We start from the raw sequence: 20,755 nt of genomic DNA, 5'->3' as shown, positions 1-20,755 counted from the left end.
GTGAACTTGCCTTTACCCTCTGACTTACCGTTTTCCTAACCCTAACCCTAATTTGGGCCCTTAACCCTAATTGAAGCCATTGGTAGCTTGGAAAACTTCAGATAACCCATTTAAAACTTATTAAATATCAAGGTAAATATCACGAATACAATAATACAAATGCAAAACAATATGTTTCAGGTCATTTTATACGATTTTTTCCTTGAAAATTTTTTTATATATTGCTAATTTTTTTAATGGCCATTGGTACCCATGCTACAGTAGAAAATATTTGACTCAATCAAAATCATTAACAAACCTGTGTCCTAACCTTTATTCAAGCTGCTGAACACAGCCGTGAACTTTCCTTTACCCTCTGACTTACCGTTTTCCTAACCCTAACCCTAATTTGGGCCCTTAACCCTAATTGAAGCCATTGGTAGCTTGGTAAACTTCAGATAACCCATTTAAAATTTATTAAGAATCAAGGTAAATATCACAAATACAATAATACAAATGCTAAATGATATGTTTCAGGTCTTTTAAAAAGATTTTTTCCTTAAAAAATTTTTTATATATTGCTAATTTTTTAAATGGCCATTGGTACCCATGCTACAGTAGAAAATATTTGACTCATTCAAAATCATTAAGAAACCTGTGTCCTAACCGTTATTCAAGCTGCTGAACACAGCCGTGAACTTGCCTTTACCCTCAGACTTACCGTTTTCCTAACCCTAACCCTAATTTGGGCCCTTAACCCTAATTGAAGCCATTGGTAGCAAATATTTGACTCATTCAAAATCATTAACAAACCTGTCTCCTAACCATTATTCAAGCTGCTGAACACAGCCGTGAACTTGCCTTTACCCTCTGACTTACCGTTTTCCTAACCCTAACCCTAATTTGGGCCCTTAACCCTAATTGAAGCCATTGGTAGCAAATATTTGACTCATTCAAAATCATTAACAAACCTGTCTCCTAACCATTATTCAAGCTGCTGAACACAGCCGTGAACTTGCCTTTACCCTCTGACTTACCGTTTTCCTAACCCTAACCCTAATTTGGGCCCTTAACCCTAATTGAAGCCATTGGTAGCTTGGAAAACTTCAGATAACCCATTTAAAACTTATTAAATATCAAGGAAAATATCACGAATACAATAATACAAATGAAAAATGATATGTTTCAGGTCTTTTAAAAAGATTTTTTCCTTGAAATTTTTTTATATATTGCTAATGTTTTTAATGGCCATAGGTTCCCATGCTACAGTAGAAAATATTTGACTCATTAAAAATCATTAACAAACCTGTCTCCTAACCATTATTCAAGCTTCTGAACACAGCCGTGAACTTGCCTTTACCCTCAGAGTTACCGTTTTCCCAACCCTAACCCTAGTTTGGGCCCTTAACCCTAATTGAAGCCATTGGTAGATTGGAAAACTTCAGAAAACCCATTTAAAATTGATTAAAGATCAAGGTAAATATCATGAATACAATAATACAAATGCAAAATGATATGTTTCAGGTCTTTTTATACGATTTTTTCCTTGAAAATTTTTTTATATATTGCTAATATTTTTAATGGCCATAGGTACCCATGCTGCAGTAGAAAATATTTAACTCGTTCAAAATCATTAACAAACCTGTGTCCTAACCATTATTCAAGCTGCTGAACACAGCCGTGAACTTGCCTTTACCCTCAGACTTACCGTTTTCCTAACCCCAACCCTAGTTTGGGCCCTTAACCCTAATTGAAGCCATTGGTAGATTGGAAAACTTCAGAAAACCCATTTAAAATTGATTAAAAATCAAGGTAAATATCACAAATACAATAATACAAATGCAAAATGATATGTTTCAGGTCTTTTAAAAAGATTTTTTCCTTAAAAAATTTTTTATATATTGATAATTTTTTAATGGCCATAGGTACCCATGCTACAGTAGAAAATATTTGACTCATTCAAAATCATTAACAAACCTGTCTCCTAACCATTATTCAAGCTGCTAAACACAGCCGTGAACTTGCCTTTACCCTCAGAGTTACCGTTTTCCTAACCCTAACCCTAGTTTGGGCCCTTAACCCTAATTGAAGCCATTGGTAGCTTGGAAAACTTCAGATAACCCATTTAAAATTTATTAAAAATCAAGGTAAATATCACGAATACAATAATACAAATGCAAAATAATATGTTTCAGGTCTTTTAAAAAAAAATTTTCATTGAAAAAATATTAATATATTGCACATTTTTTAATGGCCATAGGTACCCATGCTACAGTAGAAAATATTTCACTCGTTCAAAATCATTAACAAACCTGTGTCCTAACCGTTCTTCAAGGTGCTGAACACAGCTGTGAACTTGCCTATTAATTAACAAAATCTTCAAAAACATTTTAATTGATTTATTTCACCATGGGTGTCACATAAACACGTTTTTCTATCCAATTGTATTACAAAAAGCAATTACTTTTTTTTGACATTTCGCATTTTTCATCAAAATTTTCATGAAAAGCATTTTTTAAATTGCATTTCACCATGGTTATTGCATAAACAGGATTTCCTGTACATCTATAACACCAAAATTAAAATTTAAAAACCAGTTAGTTGTTTAATTCGGAAATTTAAAAAAAAGAAAATAATTAGCAAGTGCAGCTTGGTCACCATTTGTAAGATCAGATGGTTTTTTTTTTTATTTTTATAAAAATGTGTTTTGTCCCTCTAAGCAAAAGAGCTTTTGTTTCCCTCTAGTGGCAATATATTTGCATTGTCTTTACCCGTTAGTGTGCACGTAAGCAATTGCTCAAGTATTTCATCTCATTCAGGGGTCCTTCTGCAACACCAGAGGTGTACCACCTCCACAGGATCACAGCTGATTGCAGATAACGCACCTGCGCCTGGGCCACACCTGTGATCGAGGAATTCTGGACTCGGATAGTCCAGATGAATTCCTGGACCCTGCCCGCACTGAAATTCCATCAGCATGTACTGAACTGTGGGCGGCCATGTCTGGTAATTTATGCCGAGTGCCTGGACAAGAACGCCTCTGTGCACAAAACGATGCCCGTTTTCATCAGAGACACTGTGGTTTCCAACACTGATGCAACTGCACACGACAGGAAGTGTGTCTGTTTTTGGACTTGAGTTTGCCCCGTAAATGCACCCTTTCATTCATGGGGCAGAGAGACAAGGGTAGGGCCTTCTCTGAAATGATGGGGTGCAGACCTGTGTCTGCTCTTCTCTGAAATGTTGGGGTGCAGGTGAGTGTGTGTGTGTCCATGTAGCTGTGTGTGTGTGCGGGTGAATGTGTGTGTGTCCATGTATTTGTATGTTTGCACGGGTGTGTGTGTGTGCATGCATGCGTGTGTTTCTGCAGGTGAGTTTTAATGTGTGGTCTGGTTTATCATAAAAAGGTAGCACTCTAAAGAAAAAACTACAGAACACAGATAAACACACTGTATGTGCAGTGCACAGAAAGCCAGAGATTGAGATATATCAATGTTTACCAGACTGTGAATTCCAGACGCAGACAGTTATTGAATAATTCATTTTCCCAGAGTACGCACGGTCACAAATGAATGTCATTCGTCCTCTGGTGGATTACCGTAGAAGGCCAAACTTGGAGAGAAGACGTGTTCACACTTGAAGTCGTACTGTAGGCGCAGCCAGCCGTTATAAGTCGGACCATGGAAAACTATTCCTAACACACAATCAATGTTGGAGCGACGGCTTTAAGTGCGCGCATGCGCTTTAGACGGGAAATGAATGTGACAGACGGAGGAGGGGGCCGCATTATCTGACATTCTGCGCGAGCGACGCGAGGAAGAGAGAGGAAGGAACGAAGAAAGATTTTTAAAAAAAGACGGGACAAGGGACAATTAGCGTTATAAATAAATTTGTGAGTTATGATGCACAGAATATTTATATTCAATTTATGCAGGGATCATTTTATACTTTGTAAATGTTAGTAGTTAATTTATTCAATCACTCAGTGCCAAACAGCTGCAGAATGAAACCATTTCCAATAGTTTTTAGACGCTACTAAACGAAAGGGATACGTTTGCAAATAAAACGGCGGTGACTTCCTGTAACAGTATAAGACTATCTGAAGAATGACAGTCGCGATTTGATTTATTCTGGGACATTTTTTCTACGCATAATTTTTAAACAATTGTAATACACCACTTTTTTCAATATTCAGGAGCTTTGTTTTACACGTTTTGTATACTTACAAATTTGCAATTTCTCAGATGTGCCAAATGTTTTATTTCGCAAGACGGGAACAATAGCGAATTTCTTTGTTACAGCCTACTGTGAGCAGCTGGTATAAGAGCAGCAGCACCAAATAACAAAAAAAATATATAATAAAAATAAGCAACAACATAGAATAAGACAAAGTGCGTCCATATTCACACCCGGGTTCTGTGAAGACGCTCAACGCTCGCTGAGGACGCCGTGGGACCATGGCGACGGTGACCAGCGCCGAAGCAAACCCGCAACCTCGGGTGTATTTTCAAACACCATCCGGAACCGACGATTCCGACGTTCCAGTTCGGAAGCAGGGCCGCGTGACCGTTAAATACGACCGCAAGGAGCTGAGGAAGAGACTGAACCTGGAGGAGTGGATCATAGATCAACTGACGGATCTGTACGACTGCGAGGTATGGCAGGTGACACGGTGATGCTGTTCTTTTTGTGGATTCAGTTTGTATTAATATGCTGCATTTCTCACGGGATATTATGAAGAATGCATAATTACGTTTTGTAATATGTACATAATAATGTAAAATTGCATGTACAATTCACTATAATCCATGCCACTAGTGGGTATCATCTTGCTAACAGCTATAGATATTTCATTGAATGGCACCTGCCCCTCCCAACATATTAGTATTGTCTAAAATCGCCTGCACATAAAATGACCATGGGTCCGGTGTTGCAACATGCTAATAATGTAGTGATGTAGCTCGACAAATATCTATTTCACGTAGTCGTCTGTGCATACTTGATTTGGGCCATGCCAGTAGCCTGCGTTTGCAGGCCAGAGGAGCAGCTGTGTGAGAGTTCCTTGCGTTGCGCTGGACTTCGACATTTGCTACTTTGCAGCGGAACACTTGGGATGACAGATGTACTGCCGCGAGCCTGTGGCCGCAGATGTCAGATATTTCTGTTTAGATCGGTGCTGAAATATTAAAAATAGGAGCGAAGGATCGTCACACAGTCGTGCCGTTAAAATGAATTGTCTAATCGGAAAGATTAACTGAGGGTCTTACAAGACAATTCAAGATTCTTTGTGGGAAATAAAAGGCTGGGACCATTGTATGGCTCATATCGACAGCCTTTTTAAATCATAGTTTTATAACTATATAAAGGTCACGTCAGATGCAGGCAACGGGAGTGTATTTACGTTTATACGTTTTATGTTCCGTCTCGAAGATTAATTCCACGTTTCCAAACGTTAGATGTAAGAAATGTTAAACGCCAGATTGAGTGTGCCTTGATTTATTGGACTACGGCGGTGTCTTAAACGCCATGTAAAATAGACCTGAGATTGCAGCGCGGGAGCCGAGACCAGCAAAACGCAGGGAGCCGCGGACCAGCTGCACTGTGACAAAAGAACACGTGGGCAAGGCGTTTTCTTGGCTCGCGCTCTCGGTGGAGCACCATTATAGCACTGACATCATCTTTCTACCTTAGCGATTCCTCGCTCCTTTTTTCCAGTACTGGTCTGCTCTTGCAACACACACTCTCACACACACACGCACATACGCTTTAATGACAGAAAAACAGGAAGGAGAATCTCAGCTTGTATAAACATACCTCACGCTCATTCTTCTCTGCATTGTTAATTGTTAATATCAACAATAAGTTCCTCCTTTTTTGGTGAAAAAACCATTAAAGCCTGCTCTGAATGAACTTTGATCGGAGAAGTGATTAAAGAGGGAACAGATGCTTACTTCCTGTCCATTTTGGGGCACGTTGTACTTTTAATACTAACTCGCATCTATGCACCTATACGGGGTGCATGAAAGAGGCGTATTTCAGCACTTTAATATCGTGCACTTGGAGGATAACTCACTGAATCTGGGTCGCTATTGCCATACAGTTACCTAATTGTGAGGGGCAATGCATTTACATGCAACTTTTCATGAGCACCCACATCAGACAGCGTGGAATATGGCTATGCTTCTCAAGGGTGTGTCCCACATTTGGGCAGGGCTGATGCAGCTTTGGGGGGGGGGGGGCTTTGGGGGGGCACAGGCAGGGTTCCGGGGCATCATGCCTGGTGCACTCTGAGGTCGAAAAATGTCATTCTGTTTGTTCCCCTTGGTTACCATATTCGCCCTTATCCCTCACCCCTTAGGAAGGATTGGGGCTTCTGTTCCAGAAGTCTCCAGGTGATCTGCTGAATGACGCCCTGGCAATTTAACCTGAGAAAGAAAAGAGTCATAAGGGTGGTCAGCCGGAACCATTTAAGATGGAAACTGGGATTGCCGGGGTGGGGATTCAGGATTGCCGGGGTGGGGATTCAGGATTGGTGACCAGGGGGAGAGCAAGGTTACCCGGATTCCGTTACTGTCCTCCCTGCCCCCGAATCTGGTCCTCACGTGGGGCAGACATTAAGGGTGTTTGCTGATGGAAACGAGCCATTGAGGCCATTCAGACCTGCCATTCGCCGACAGGCTACTTCACCTGACAGCAGACGGACTGGACAGCATCCAGCACTGCGTCAAGCCCGAGCTTCAACTCGCTGAGGGTCTGAACCTCATGACCCGCCTGGCAGAGCCGCTTCTCTGCGTAAAACAGCGCCTGGTGTCTGAGCACAGCTCCCTCCAGCTCCCCTCCGCCTCTGCTTTGTGTTAACCTAAACAGAACAAGCCCAAAGGTTCTTCAGTAGCTCACTTTGCTTATCTAAACAAAACAAAGCAAAAAAGAACAAAAGAAAACCTCAAACTTTAAAATGATTAAAATTGAATTGAAAATGTATGTTATTCGGATTCTTAAGGGAAATCAAACGCTTGTATGTGTTTTACTGAAATACTTCAGCATGGTTGCATTATATTGATTTGCCAGCACAGTTACTTTATGCGTATTTGCGACTGAATGATTGTGACAGTGTTGATTATTAAGCATTTTATTTGAGTAGCTGTGTCCCCTAGTGGCTGTTTGCTGCCATAGCACCCAGGTTGTTGGTAGGCTTGTGTGTGACTGCGAGCTGCAGCAGTGGCACGGGTCCTGCGCCTCCTCTGCTCTCCCGGCGAGCTCAGGCTGAATGCAGAGACAGGCTAAAATAAGCCCGGCGTAATTATGCGAGGTCTGAATCCTTCTGCGCAGGAAGTGATGTCACCACGTGTCTCTCATCCACAGCACTCGGCCGAGCTCACAGGAAGTCCCCTCGCTGGCAAACGGCTCTAACACAACACCCCATGGTTGCCTCTTAGCCCTTTCCTGCGAAAAATAGTTTGTCACACCCCTGATATGGATCAGGGAGAAAATCTTTGAGTATTGAAAGTAATTCAGGGCAGCTACAGACCACAAGCACAGGCTGGGCCCTATAGAGCAGCTCAGTCAGTAAAGATGATTCCTATTTGGAAAGAGAACGCAAAACAAGGATGTAGTGTTTAATCTAGTAACTGATTGACAGATTTGAAGTAACTGTAGCATGTTGCTGCAGATAGCCACGCAACATCAGATCCTGGATTGGCAGTTGATTGTTGCTGCTCCTGATTATAGGGGTTCATAATAGTGAAGTCTCTGGAGCAGACTGGTGACCCCGTAAAGGAGTTTCAACAGGGACACGTTTGGGCTGCTTACAGCACAGTAGCAGAGCAACAGCAGACCCTGACCCCCCCAAACTCCACCTCACACCCCCACACCCCAAAAACATTGCTCTTCTGCAGAGGACATCCTTGCTGCTGCTGCTGGCCACTAACCCTGCAGACAAGCTGGTGGGAGGTTTTCCTCCGGAACGAAGGTCTTGCTTTCAAGGCCTCTGAACGTCCACAGGAGTGCGTCTTCCTCTAGTGATGAGACACCGCACTCACTCGTGCTCAAGTCTGGTGTGAAACTGCTATGGCCACTTAGCTGGAACAGAGCTGAATCCCACAGCCAAGCCACACTGGAATGCATGGGAAAATGGCTTTAGACAGGTAAAGGGTTAGTTTGTTTAAATGGTTTCCTAATTAAAAGCTGTGGAACCCAAGACTACTCATTAATCTATGCTACACTATGGTTTGTGCACTCTGAAAATCGTGCATGTCCAAAAGAGACATACCTACATAGACTAAACTACTGCTTTGTTCAGTACTCACGTTTCCATGGTGATCTTTCTCGGTAGCTCCGCCCACCCTACTTCTGCTTCATATGTGGAATTCTGTAGGCCCAACAAAAGGAAGTGTCCATTGTGACATCACCGAGACCAACAATGACTTAATAATAATAACAACTTCATTCGTATAGCACTTTTCAGAACATGCCGTTCAAAGCACTTAGAAAACAATAGAAAAATAGGATAAAATAAAAACTAAAATAACACATTAAGGTATAATTAGACCTACAAAACATACATGGCATTGAAAAGGGTAAGAGAATATTGATATATTCAATAAGATAAACTGATTATAACATAAAATGAAAACATAATTCACCCAAAGGGCAATCTAAAAAATGTGTTTTTAAATGTGACTTAAAACTGTCACCTGCCTTTCTAACAGGGAGTGAACTCCAGAGCGTTGGAGCCTCACAAAGAAGGATCTGTCACCTTTAGTTTTTAGTCTGGAGCACGGGACAGTAAGAAGACCACTGTGTGAGGGCCTGAGCAGTCTCCTAGAACTGTACCCGGGTGGACATTCCACTGGGTTCCAATCTGGTTCTAAGCTGGTCCAGCTGGTATGATCAACCTGGCAACAAGATGGTTGATGGCTGGACAGACCATCACCGAATTCCAGCAGGAATCTCCACCAGGGTACGGCACTGAAGGCTCAGAAACATAGGAAGGTGCTCGGCCAGGCAAAGCGTTAAAAGTAAATAATACATTTTTTACATTACTTCTAAAAATAACAGGAAGGCGGTGGAGTTTGGCAAGGATTGGGGTGATATGTGCCCTTTTTTCTGCTCTTAAATAAAATCTTGCGGCTGAATTTTGAACAAGCTGGAGCCGAGACAGAGCATGATTACTTCAGCCTGGCGTAGAGAGATTTGCAGTAATCTAATAAAGACAAGACAAAAGCATGTATCGCCTTCTCCTTGTCAGAAAAAGATAAACAGGGCAGAATCTTAGCTACGGTCCTGAGCTTATGGTGGCAAGATTGCACTACCTTTTTAATATGAGGCTCAGCATTTAGGTGAGAATGAAAAATAGCTCTGAGGTTTTCTGATGGGCAGACTTCACATTCAATCTGGGAGGGTTTAAATTATGGGATGTAAGTTCAGGCTCAGGTGCTGTAGTAGATGAGGGGCAGAGTGGGGGCACAAAATGGGGGGGGGGGGGAGGCTGGGACCACACATGCACACACACACACACACACACCCCCTCACCCCCTCACCCCCTCCACAAGCCAAAGCCTCAGCCTCGCTCACAAAGCCGTTTACCCCCAGAATTTAACAAAAGCTTCCGTCTTAACGAGGCACCTTAACGAGTCAGCTTAACGAGCACCCCCCCAAGCCCCCCCCTGCTGGTCTGGATAAAGGGTAGAGTGTAGATTCTGCCCAGTGTAGAGACTCCTGATTCAGCCCAGTGTAGAGACTCCTGATTCAGCCCAATGTAGAGACTCCTGATTCTGTCTCAGATTCAGCAAGTAAATCAGGAGTCTCTACGCTGGGCCGATGTGACCAAAAGCATATTCAGAAATCATCCTAAATCAGCCTTCTCGTCAGCTGATCCTCTATACCGGCTCTTCACACAAACACTTGGCCGTGTTTTTTAAAGGGGCGATGTTTCTCTCGCTAACGCACAAACAGCGTAATAAGACACGCTAACCTGCTGCTATTGGATTCCACAGTACAGCTGCAACAGCACAACAGTGCCGAAAAGCACATTTCATCAGCGGGGGGTCTGTTATTCAAACTGCCCCCCCGTGACTCATTCTCACCCTCGCCTTCATCTGCTCACGTGGCCTTGTAACCCACCCCTACCTGTGTCCCACCCCCACATCCAATCTGCTCATGTGGTTTTTTGTGACTTTTTAAGAAAAAAAAAAAAAGAACATTGTGTTTTGAATATGCATTCCAGCAATCCACAGCAAGATAAAGGATTTGAGATTAGTCGGAGACCTCAGTACTGAGATAAAGGATTTGAGATTAGTCGGAGACCTCAGTACTGAGATAAAGGATTTGAGATTAGTCGGAGACCTCAGTACTGAGATAAAGGATTTGAGATTAGTTGGAGACCTCAGTACTGAGATAAAGGATGTGCAATTGGTGCCCCTCTCTGCTTTCCTCCTTACCTCTTTCTTTTGTCTCTCCTAGCACATGGTCCTATACACTCACACTCACACACACACACACACACACACACACGTGCGCATGCATATCTGTGGACACAGGTGCAGTGACAGCTGGTCTGGGAAGCCACACTCTGGAGGGGAGAAAGGAGAGAGAAGGAGGGAGAGAGAGAGGGAGAGAGGGGGAGAGAGAGAGAGAGAGAGAAAGGGAGGGAGGGAGAGAGGGAGAAAGAGAGAGGGAGGGAGAGAGGGAGGGAAGCAGGGAGAGAGAAGGAGGCAGAGGGAGGGACAGAGGGAGGCAGAGAGGGAGGGAAGGAGGGAGAGAGAGAGGGAGGGAGAGAGGGAGGCAGGGAGGAAAGCAGGGAGAGAGAATGAGGCAGATAGGGAAGGAGGGAGGACACGAGAAAGGGAGAGAGGGAAAGAGGGAGACAGATAGGGAGGGAAGGAGGGAAAGAAGCAGGGAGAGAGAGAGAGAGGAAAGGACGGTATGAGACAGAAGGCTGAACTGTGGCTCTTTAATTCTAATCACTCATCTGTAAATGAGTCTGATTGTTTCTGTGCCAATTACTCTGCGCCAGAGCTGCGGCCTGCAGCCATGGCAACTGCACCCCGGGACGACCCCTGCCCGGCACCATGCGGCATGCGACATGCGCCATGCGCCATGCATTATCGATCGCAACAGGAAGTGGCCACTCACAGGATAACCAACAGGCACCAATGCATGCCATACCCACAAGAACTGATTTTGGTGCCTCATTTCGGTGCGACACAACTTCACACAAATAAACTAGGTACCGTTAGCAAGCTGGCTAACGTTAAACTCGGTCAAAATACCAAATGAGAAGCATTATAAAATTTAAGTATGAAGTATAATTTAAACAATGAAATAAAACAATAAAATTCTTCAATTTCTTTGCCTACATAGAAAAAAAGATCTTCTTTAATGTCGTTATTTGCTTTCTCGTCAGTTCTTTATTTTAAAGAATTTATCGGTTTACCGCTTTAGGATCTATATGGAGCAAATCTAGAGGAAAACCCATCCCTGATTGTATGTGATATCAGTTCTGCTCCAGCTGTTTTGGGGTCAGTGAACGCGATGCAGGAAGAGAGAGTGTGTAGCGCTGTCTGTTTAGACACAAAGAGGGGGTCCTGCCCATCCTGTTATGGAGAGGAACAGAGGGAGGAAACGAGGGAGAGAAAGGGGGAGAGCAGAAGAGAGCAAAAAAAAAAAAGAGAAGAGGAGGGGGGAGGTCGTGGCTCCATAGAGAGTGAGATTAGAACTCTGTTCAGCCAATACCACCAATAAACCCCGGGCCCTTACCGACAACAGGGAGGAAGAGGTAGAGAGAGAGAGAGAGAGGGGGAGAGGGAGGGAGAGAGAGAGAGGACAGCTGGCGAGACAAAAAGTTAAGGAGTTTTATGTAAAGCGAGTGAGGCAGCTGTGTGTGCCGATTCAGCGACTGAATGAAATGAGCTGAATGAAGCTGAATTAACTGTAAAAAGGCACAGCAGGGCGGCAGGGCGGCATGGTGGTGCAGTGGGTAGCACGTTCGCCTCACAGCAAGAAGGCAGTGGGTTTGAATCCCCGCTGGGGCCCTTTCTGTGTGGAGTTTGCATGTTCTCCCCGTATCTGCGTGGGTTTCCTCCGGGTACTCCAGTTTCCTCCCATAGTCCAAAGACATGCAGGCTAAGTCAATTAGAGACTCTGAATTGCCCCTAGATACACGTGTGTGAGTGAGTGGTGTGTGTGCCCTGCGATGGACTGGCGACCTGTTTAGGGTGTATACCTGCATGGGTGCATTAATGCTTGCCGGGACAGGCTCCAGCACCAGCTTAAAAATGCACAGAGAAAATGCTGAGCAATGGATTGAAAAATGCAGAGCTTCACTTACCGAGCGAAATGGAAACATAAAAACCACAATAAGTAATTAAATGTTTTCTGGAAAAGAGGAAACAGGAAGTCATCATGTTTTATGCATCAGATGGCGACCCTGCTGGCGGTCGTCTTAGTTCCTGGAATTAAGACGTTTTCAGGAATGAAGTTTTCAGGGAAAGGAACTTTGTGTCCCGCGGTGAATCACTTCGCGAGTTTAACGGAGGAAGTGTCGTCATGGCGACAGCACTGCTGGGAGGGCCAGCCAGCTGTGAAAGGTCTACACCTACACTCCTCAGTTTTGCTAAAATCACCCTCCCTCCTTCTCCCCCTGCCTGCTGTGTGTGTGTGTGTGTGTGTGTGTGTGCACCTGCTTCAGGAGGAGGCCATTCCAGAGCTGGAGATCGATGTGGATGAGCTCTTGGACATGCCCAGCGACAAGGAGCGAGCCATCAGGGTGAAGGTACGGCACCAGCCGGAGAGGGGCATTGTGGGATTGATATATCACCTGAGGAGTTTACGAGTTCCAGGACATCACATGACTGCATATTTCTCACCCTGTGTTTCCTTTGGCCTGCAGGACCTGCTGGTGGACTGCTACAAGCCCACGGACGTAAGTGCAGAAACGTGCTGCCGTCATTCATCCTCTTAAGGAGAGATTCTGCTCACACAGAGGAGAGTCTGTACCCAAAGCGCCTCGGACTTAGCGTTCACGTTTGCATTCACAAACCTGCGCTCTCTGACACACGTGGGCCCACATCAACAACAGTGAGGGTTTTGTTCCGCACGACCGGGTCAAACCTGCATACACACAACCTCCCCTGGAGAATCAGACTCAATCCATAGTTAACTATGCCCCCCCTACCCCTGCATTCCATGCCATAAATGGCTTGCTCGTTTTAATGGCGAAATTATGAAGGCTAAGGATGTGGAAACAGAAACAGGACATATTTTATTTAGCATTTTGAAGTCCGCTGCCGTCGTCAAAGTTCAGTGCTCCATGTTTTTCAGAGAAAATGAAGTGAAAAATTCAGCATTCACCCAAAATTGTTTTTTGGTCTTGACATAAAATACTTCAGCAAAATTGTACAATTTCTGGATGATAAAATGCTTTGAGAAACTTGTCCACTTTATGGATAATTCCACTGAACTACATAAGAACTAGAAGGGAAACCGCCTTCTCAAACTGGCTCTTTTTCGCCATCTTGTAGTGGTGCCACATGCAGAAGAATTGAATTGAACAGAATTGAATGGAACCACATGACCACGCTTCCCTTCTAGTTCTTATACAGTTAATTGGATAAATTCACTTTCACTGTTTAAAAGGAATAAAATTTGCATTTCCCTCTATGGAACGCAGATCAGCATTCAGATAAATAACAGGTGCTCCCACCTGGCCTAATTAGGGGGAAGCAATAAGACATCACATCACATTAGGGTAATATGGCAGACACTCACACTCACACACATACACACTCACACTGCGCGCACAAGCACAAACATACACTTACACTCTCTCTCCCGCACACACGCACACACACACACACACACACACACACACCGCGTAACAGTGAAAATGTATCCTGCCCTCCTCCCTCTTGGTTGCTCACTTCCTGTTTCCTGCAGGGTTTTGTGGCTGCGCTGCTGGAGAAGGTGCGAGGCATGCAGAAACTCAACACCCCTCCAAAGAAGATAGACCTCACCCCTTAATCTCTGACCCCTGAATCTGCCCCCTAAACCCAAACACCCCCCCCCCAAAGAAGATAGAGCTCATCCCTTAATCCCCGACCCCTGAATCTCTGCCCCCAAAAACCCAAACACTCCCCAAAGAAGATAGAGCTCACCCCTTCATCCCTGACCCCTGAATCTGACCCTTAACCCAAACACTCCCCCCAAAGAAGATAGAGCTCACTCCTTAATCCCTGACCCCTGAATCTGACCCTTAACCCAAACACTCCCCCCCCAAAGAAGATAGAGCTCACCACTTAATCCCTGACCCCTGAATCTGACCCTTAACCCCAACTCCCCCCAAAGTAGAGCTTAACCCTTAATCTCTGACCCCTGACCCCCTACCTCTTAACTGCCAACCCCAATGCCATAACCCCTGACCCCATACAACCCGGCCCTTGTAAACCCTGACTGAATAACCCCTGACCAGGTAACCCCTGATCCCTGGACCAATGCAGTCCTTAACCTGTAAACCTGGCCTCCTTAACCTCTGACCCAAAACCCCTGAACCATCGACCCCTTAAACACCAACCTCTTAACACTAAACCCTGAACCCTTAATCGCGTAACCCCAACTCCTCACCCCTTAACCCCATCCCTTCTGCAAAATGTGCAATCCCACAATCCCTGCATGGTGCTGAGGGGGCAGGGGGGGGGGGGGGACCCCAGCGTTCAGACCTCCTCTTCAGGGGACTCTTCAGTGTGACGGACGTGTTGTTTGAGTACCATTCCGCACTGTGCAGCCACAGCATTTACACAGCGAGTACGTACTGAGTACACATGACTGAGTAGCCATAGTGAGTACACAGTGAGTGTATAGTAAGATGTGAGTACACAGTGAGTACGTAGTGAGTACACAGGACTGAGTAGCCATAGTGAGTACGTAAAGAGTAAACTGAGTACATAGGAGTGAGTAGACAGAGAGTACACAGTGAGTACACACACAGGACTAAGTAGCCATAGTGAGTAATCAGTAGTACATACTAGCAGAGAATGCTGTGTATGTAGGGGGTACACAGTGCTGAGTAGCTCTAGTGAATAGATAGTGAGTTAACACTGAGTACATACTGAGTACATAGTAGGCAGTGAGTGCACACTAAGTACGTGGTGAGAAAGCACTAAGTACACAGAAAACTGTGATTAACGAGTACATTGGGAGTAAACTGAGTATATAGTGAGTAAGCATTGACCACACAGTGAGTATGTAGTGAATACACACTGAGTACACAAAGTATGTAGTCTGAGGACACAGTGCCACACACACACACACACACACACAGATCAGACGATGACGGAAAGGAACAGGCCTTTTATAATCCTACCATTGCTACTCCAGAACTTCAGTACTCCAGCACTTGCAGTTTGATAGTGTAGTACAGGAATTCCAAACCCTGGTCCTGGAGAGCCACAGGGTCCGCTGGGGTCCCCAAACCCTGATCCTGGAGAGTGCTGGGGTCCCCAACCCTGGTCCTGGAGAGTGCTGGGGTCCCCAAACCCTGGTCCGGGAGGGCTGCAGGGTTTTTTCTGTTTTCACCTCAAAATCCCAAACCAGTGCAGATCCGATAAGCAGGTGAGATCAGACTAATCAGGTGCTTTAATGATCAGCTGTGCTGAGGCTTTCCAGGTGTAGGGGACCCCAGGTTTAGAGTAAGGTCTGATGTTATGAACATGTGATTAGCTTAATTATTCAAATCTTAATACGTTTTATAGGGGGGTGGGGGGTGTTATCCAGTGATCACAGTTGGGTCTGTCGACTGCCACATGGTCTCAGAAACACCCCAAATACCCCCCCACCCCCGTTTCTGAACAGTAAAGCTGCAGGCACTGCTCTCCCTCCCCCCCCCCCCCTTTTTACTTTTTAAAGATGTAAATGATAATTAATATTCCAAAATGTGAGCAGGTTTCCTTTTTTTTGTAAAGCAAAAAAACAGTAAGACTTCTTTTTAGCATTTCAACCAATTTTTTTATTGTTTTTTCTTTTTTTTGTAATCGGGTGGTGAGGATGGATTGAGCTGGTTTTTAATACTCTTTGTAAGAGTATATAAAATAAAGTAATTTTGCTAACTAAGTGTTCAGCTTTGATTCTAATCATGTGCATACCGTTAGAAATGCAAGTATAAATAATGTGTTTAAAAGTCGTTTTGCTAGTTTCTTACGCGAACTCCGCTAGCTCTTGTGTTAAAATACCACTGCGGCTCTTTAATAGCTGCACAGTAACTCCACACTGCGACGCAGGAGCCTCAGCAGCGTGCAGCACAGCAGCACCGTGCTACACTCAGAACCCTGTGCCTGTGTGGTGCTCATAGCACAGGTTCACAGGCAATACTGTGCTCTCACACAGTGACTATTTATAATACTCTGAATGCACTACATACCTTACAGACCACACACACACATACACACACGTACACATATATACACAGGCACACATACACACATACACACACGCCACCTCACAACCAAACAATACAAACACACTTCTCACACGCACACACCCTGCATCCAAACACTTCAGCATTACTACTGGACCCAAACATTGCTCATATCCCAAACTCAAACTCTACATCTCAGAATCCTGCAACCCTGTCCAGCTGAGTACACTAAGCACGAATACCCAACACCACCCAAAACCTGGACTCTAGCACCATCTCCTTCCAAACACCTCCACCCCCCAATACAACACCCAATACCAAGACCCACTCAACCTTCCCAAATCCACCCAGCACCATCACCCTCTCAACACCAACACACACCTCCACTCTCCCAACACCATCCCCAATCCACTTCAACCCCCACCCACTACCTTCAACACTACCCAACACCATCCCCAATCCACTTCAACCCCCACCCACTACCTTCAACACTACCCAACACCATCCCCAATCCACTTCAACCCCCACCCACTACCTCCAACACTACCCAACACCATCCCCAATCCACTTCAACCCCCACCCACTACCTCCAACACTACCCAACACCATCCCCAATCCACTTCAACCTCCAACACTACCCAACACCATCCCCAATCCACTTCAACCCCCACCCACTACCTCCAACACTACCCAACACCATCCCCAATCCACTTCAACCCCCACCCACTACCTCCAACACTACCCAACACCATCCTCCCACCCCACGCAACACCGCTGGTGGTGGCTGGCCTGCATGGTGCCCCAGCAGTTTAGGGAAGTTTTGGGTCCTACTGCCTCCCTACTCTCCACATGTTTAAATCCCGCCCCCCACCCCCACCGTTGCCTTAGACTTTTGCGTTACACAGACCAAATGAAAAGATTTCCAGGATTTTTTTACTGTTTTTTTATTTTAAAGCCAGGAGCAGAGAGGAGGGTGTGCGGGTGGAGGGGGGTGCGGGTGGAGGGGGGTGCGGGTGGAGGGGGGGTGCGATCAGTGCTGGTGGACTCTCCCAGCTTGTTTTTCTACGCAGACGCTGTACTGTACAGACGGATCTCCCAGCCAGACTTCCTTAGGTGCAAACGATAACCGAGTCACATGACTGTATTTCCATGTGTCAGTCAGATAGTGATGTTATACCCTCATTTTCCTCATTTTTTAAAATTGCACAACTGCAAAAAAGAAACAAAAAGAAACTGCAAACCGTAGAGATGCCATTTAGCGAGTGATCAAATTTTGTTTGAAAAAATCTTTTTAAAAGGTTATGTAGCAATATTTACTGTACCGTTTTGCCAATTTTGTTATACTTTTATGCAAATTTAATAATAAAAAATTCAAATTTACAAAAGTTTAAAGTGTCCCTGAATGTCTTTGGAGTCCTTTTCCTGTTACCATGAAAAACACACACTACATTTACAATGTTCAGGCAGAAGACTTTTGGTGTGGAAATACTGTTATTGGCCAATCTGAGTGGCAGCAGCAGAATGAAATTTTAATTAAATGAAATCATATTAGTCATATTGCACCTTTACAGTTGCATGAAACAGAATTATATTTCCATAGAGCGTTTCTCTCATGAGCCACAGATCACTGCCTAATTACATTTTTAAAAAGAACAAAAAGAAAAAGTTAAATTCTCTGGTCTATTCCTGTTTGGTTCTGATTTAGCAGAAGCAGGAAACCCCCTTCCAGGTCTTGTTTGAAACGGACACAAAAGCAGGTGCTCGGAAACAAAAGCGCTTAGTCATCAACAGCTTCTCCCACAGGTGAAGCGTACAGGTGAGAATAAAACTTCCCCCGCCCCACCTGCCAGTGTCACAGAGTTCACACAGCGAGCAAAACACCCATACGGCTCCATCCCTGAATAATCCTTCACTGAAAGCACACTGATCCCACGTGAATTTGGCGCCACCTGCTGGAGAGAAGATCTCACAGCATCACACGTCTCAATTTCACATATTTCACTAGCTGCTCAACAGAGTCCACTTCTGGAAAACCCCGTTTGACCTTCTGTTCCCTCACACTAGTGGAGAACTTGGAGTTCCAGTCCAGGGTGAAATGTACACGGAGAAAATTGTGCAGATTATTATTTTTTTTGTCAGTATCGGTGAATACACGCAGGTATTGTTGTTATGGTTATTCTTATGATTATAACCATTATGGAGCTCAAAGAGCGTTCAGGATTGTCAGCGGAACGGAACAAAAGAAAGACTCGGGGGCAGCTGAGCATGCTGGGAAATGGAACCCGTGCGGTACGAGCGTCTGAGAGGGTTCTTCCAGGTCGCAGCGCGCAGCGGGGCGGAGATGCAGGGAGGATTCATCGAGTCGCGGCTCCGGCTAGACTTTCCCCGCGGGACGACCGAGAGCGCTCCTCTGGGCCCCCCCCTCCTCTCTCTCTCTCTCTCTCTCCTCTCTCTCTCTCTCTCTCCCCCCCCCCCCTCTCCTCTCTCTCTCTCTCTCTCTCTCTCTCCCCCTCTCTCTCTCTCTCTCTCTCTCTCTCCCCTCTCTCTCTCCTTCTCTCTCTCTCTCTCTCTCAGCATGCAATCACCAGGAGGTTATCGCTATGGCAACGGCATTTCATGAAGCAGCACAAATAAAAATGCACATATTATTTTTCCCCCCTCAGCAAGCCTCGGTTTTTAAAGTTAGGCGTGTCCCCTCCTCCTCGATGTCGGGTCTGTTCACCGGCAGACAGGTGAGGATCCAAGACAGGGGAGAGACAGACACAGAGGGAGAGAAGGAGAAACAGGAAGAGAGGAAGAGTGAGAGAGACATGGAGGGAGGGAGAGACAGAGGAAGAGAGTGAGAGAGGAAAAGTGACAGGGGGAGAGAGATGGAGGGAGAGAGAGAGGAAGAGGAAACCAGGGTGAAGAGAGGCAGAAGAAGACTGGGCCTTTATATGAGTTTTGGTGCCATGAAAATCCGTGGCACTGTCGATTATGATTTCTTCCAACTGCATCTTGCTTGTTCTAAAAATAAAAAAAGCAAAAAAAACAATACAAACAGAACTTCCTCTCTCTCAGGCAGTTTAAACAGCCATAAGCAAGATTCTGAAAGAGAGATGGCGCTCTTCATGATGGACAAATAACAGCAGTTCTGTTGCAATAGCCCTTTCTGTCCAGCAGGTGGCAGCATGTCATCAACAGAGAGAAATAGGAGGGCGCAGGCGAGCTCAGGACAGGAGTCAGGAGCAATGTTCTGTTTAAGGAAATCCGTCAGTGACCAGAAATAACACAGAAACAGTGTTACGGGCTTCCTTTAAAATAAGTTCACTACAGGACACTGTTCATCTCACAACCTGGTGTGCACACGCGCACACACACACCTCTCATTCTCTCACTCCCTCTCAATCCATCTCTCTACCCCTCCCTCCATCTTCATTGTAAAATACTACCCCTGCCTTTATCTCTGGTTATTTTCCATTTTACTTGAAGGAATAAAAATGAACTGAGCAGCCTGTACACACAAACAATGGCGATGCGAAGTCCAAATTCTGGAGAGTAAAATCACCCAAACTGGCACCACCACACACGCCATCTGTTTCTGTCTCTTCCTTCATTTCTTTTCTCTCCCTCCATTCATCTTCCCATTTCCAGCCAATCCCCCCTTCCCCCTTTCTCTGGCTGCGCTGTCCATCTCAGGGGATGACAGTTCATCTCAGTTTCTCAGAAGCAGCACAAACAGAATAATTTGAACTGTTACTGATGCTTTGGAGTATTTGTTAAGCAGCAAACGGCAGCTACAGTATGGTTTTATCAATACATAAACATGCACATTATTAGGTAGATATCTAGTACAGGGTAGGACCCCCTTTTACCTGCAGAACAGCCTCAGGTCTCTGTGGTGTGGATTCAGCGAGGTTCTGCGATTGTTCCTCAGGGATTTCGGTTCATGCAGGCTTGATAGTCCCTGCTTATTTTTTGGCCACGCATTCATGTCCCGAACCTCCCCATATCCCACCTCATCCCAAACCTGCGCTACTGGACCGAGATCTGGGGACTGTGCGGGCCATTGGAGTACCATGAAGTCACTGTCATGTTTGTGGAACCAGGTTGAGATGACGTGTGCTTTGTGACATGGTGTGCTACCCTGCTGGAAGTGCCCATTTGAAAAAGGGTAGACTTCAGCCATAAAGTGATGCACATGATCAGCAACAATGCTTAGGTATGCTGTGGCATTCAAATTAGGCTCAATTGGTATTAAGGGGTCTAAAGTGTACCTAAAAAAACATTCCCCACACCATTACACCACCAGCAGCCTGCACCGTTCACACAAGACAGAACGGATCCATGCTTTCAAAATCTAATTCTGACCATCTGCAGGTTACAGCA

General features: G+C 45.1%; 1 protein-coding gene across 1 annotated transcript; it reads left to right on the top strand.

Moving 5' to 3' along the window:
- Positions 1-3,635: 3,635 nt before the first annotated feature.
- Positions 3,636-17,772, top strand: LOC135264225 (protein phosphatase 1 regulatory subunit 14B-like). The gene is made up of 5 exons (XM_064352985.1): positions 3,636-3,871; positions 4,281-4,634; positions 12,668-12,751; positions 12,869-12,901; positions 13,915-17,772. The coding sequence occupies exons 2-5, from the start codon at positions 4,437-4,439 to the stop codon at positions 13,996-13,998; spliced, it is 399 nt and encodes a 132-aa protein (XP_064209055.1). The 5' UTR covers positions 3,636-3,871; positions 4,281-4,436; the 3' UTR covers positions 13,999-17,772.
- Positions 17,773-20,755: the final 2,983 nt, after the last annotated feature.

Source organism: Anguilla rostrata, chromosome 9 (assembly GCF_018555375.3).
Source record: "Anguilla rostrata isolate EN2019 chromosome 9, ASM1855537v3, whole genome shotgun sequence".
Lineage (NCBI taxonomy): Eukaryota > Metazoa > Chordata > Actinopteri > Anguilliformes > Anguillidae > Anguilla > Anguilla rostrata.
The sequence above is the reverse complement of the archived record's forward strand: the minus strand, read 5'-3'. Positions and strand labels throughout refer to the sequence as shown.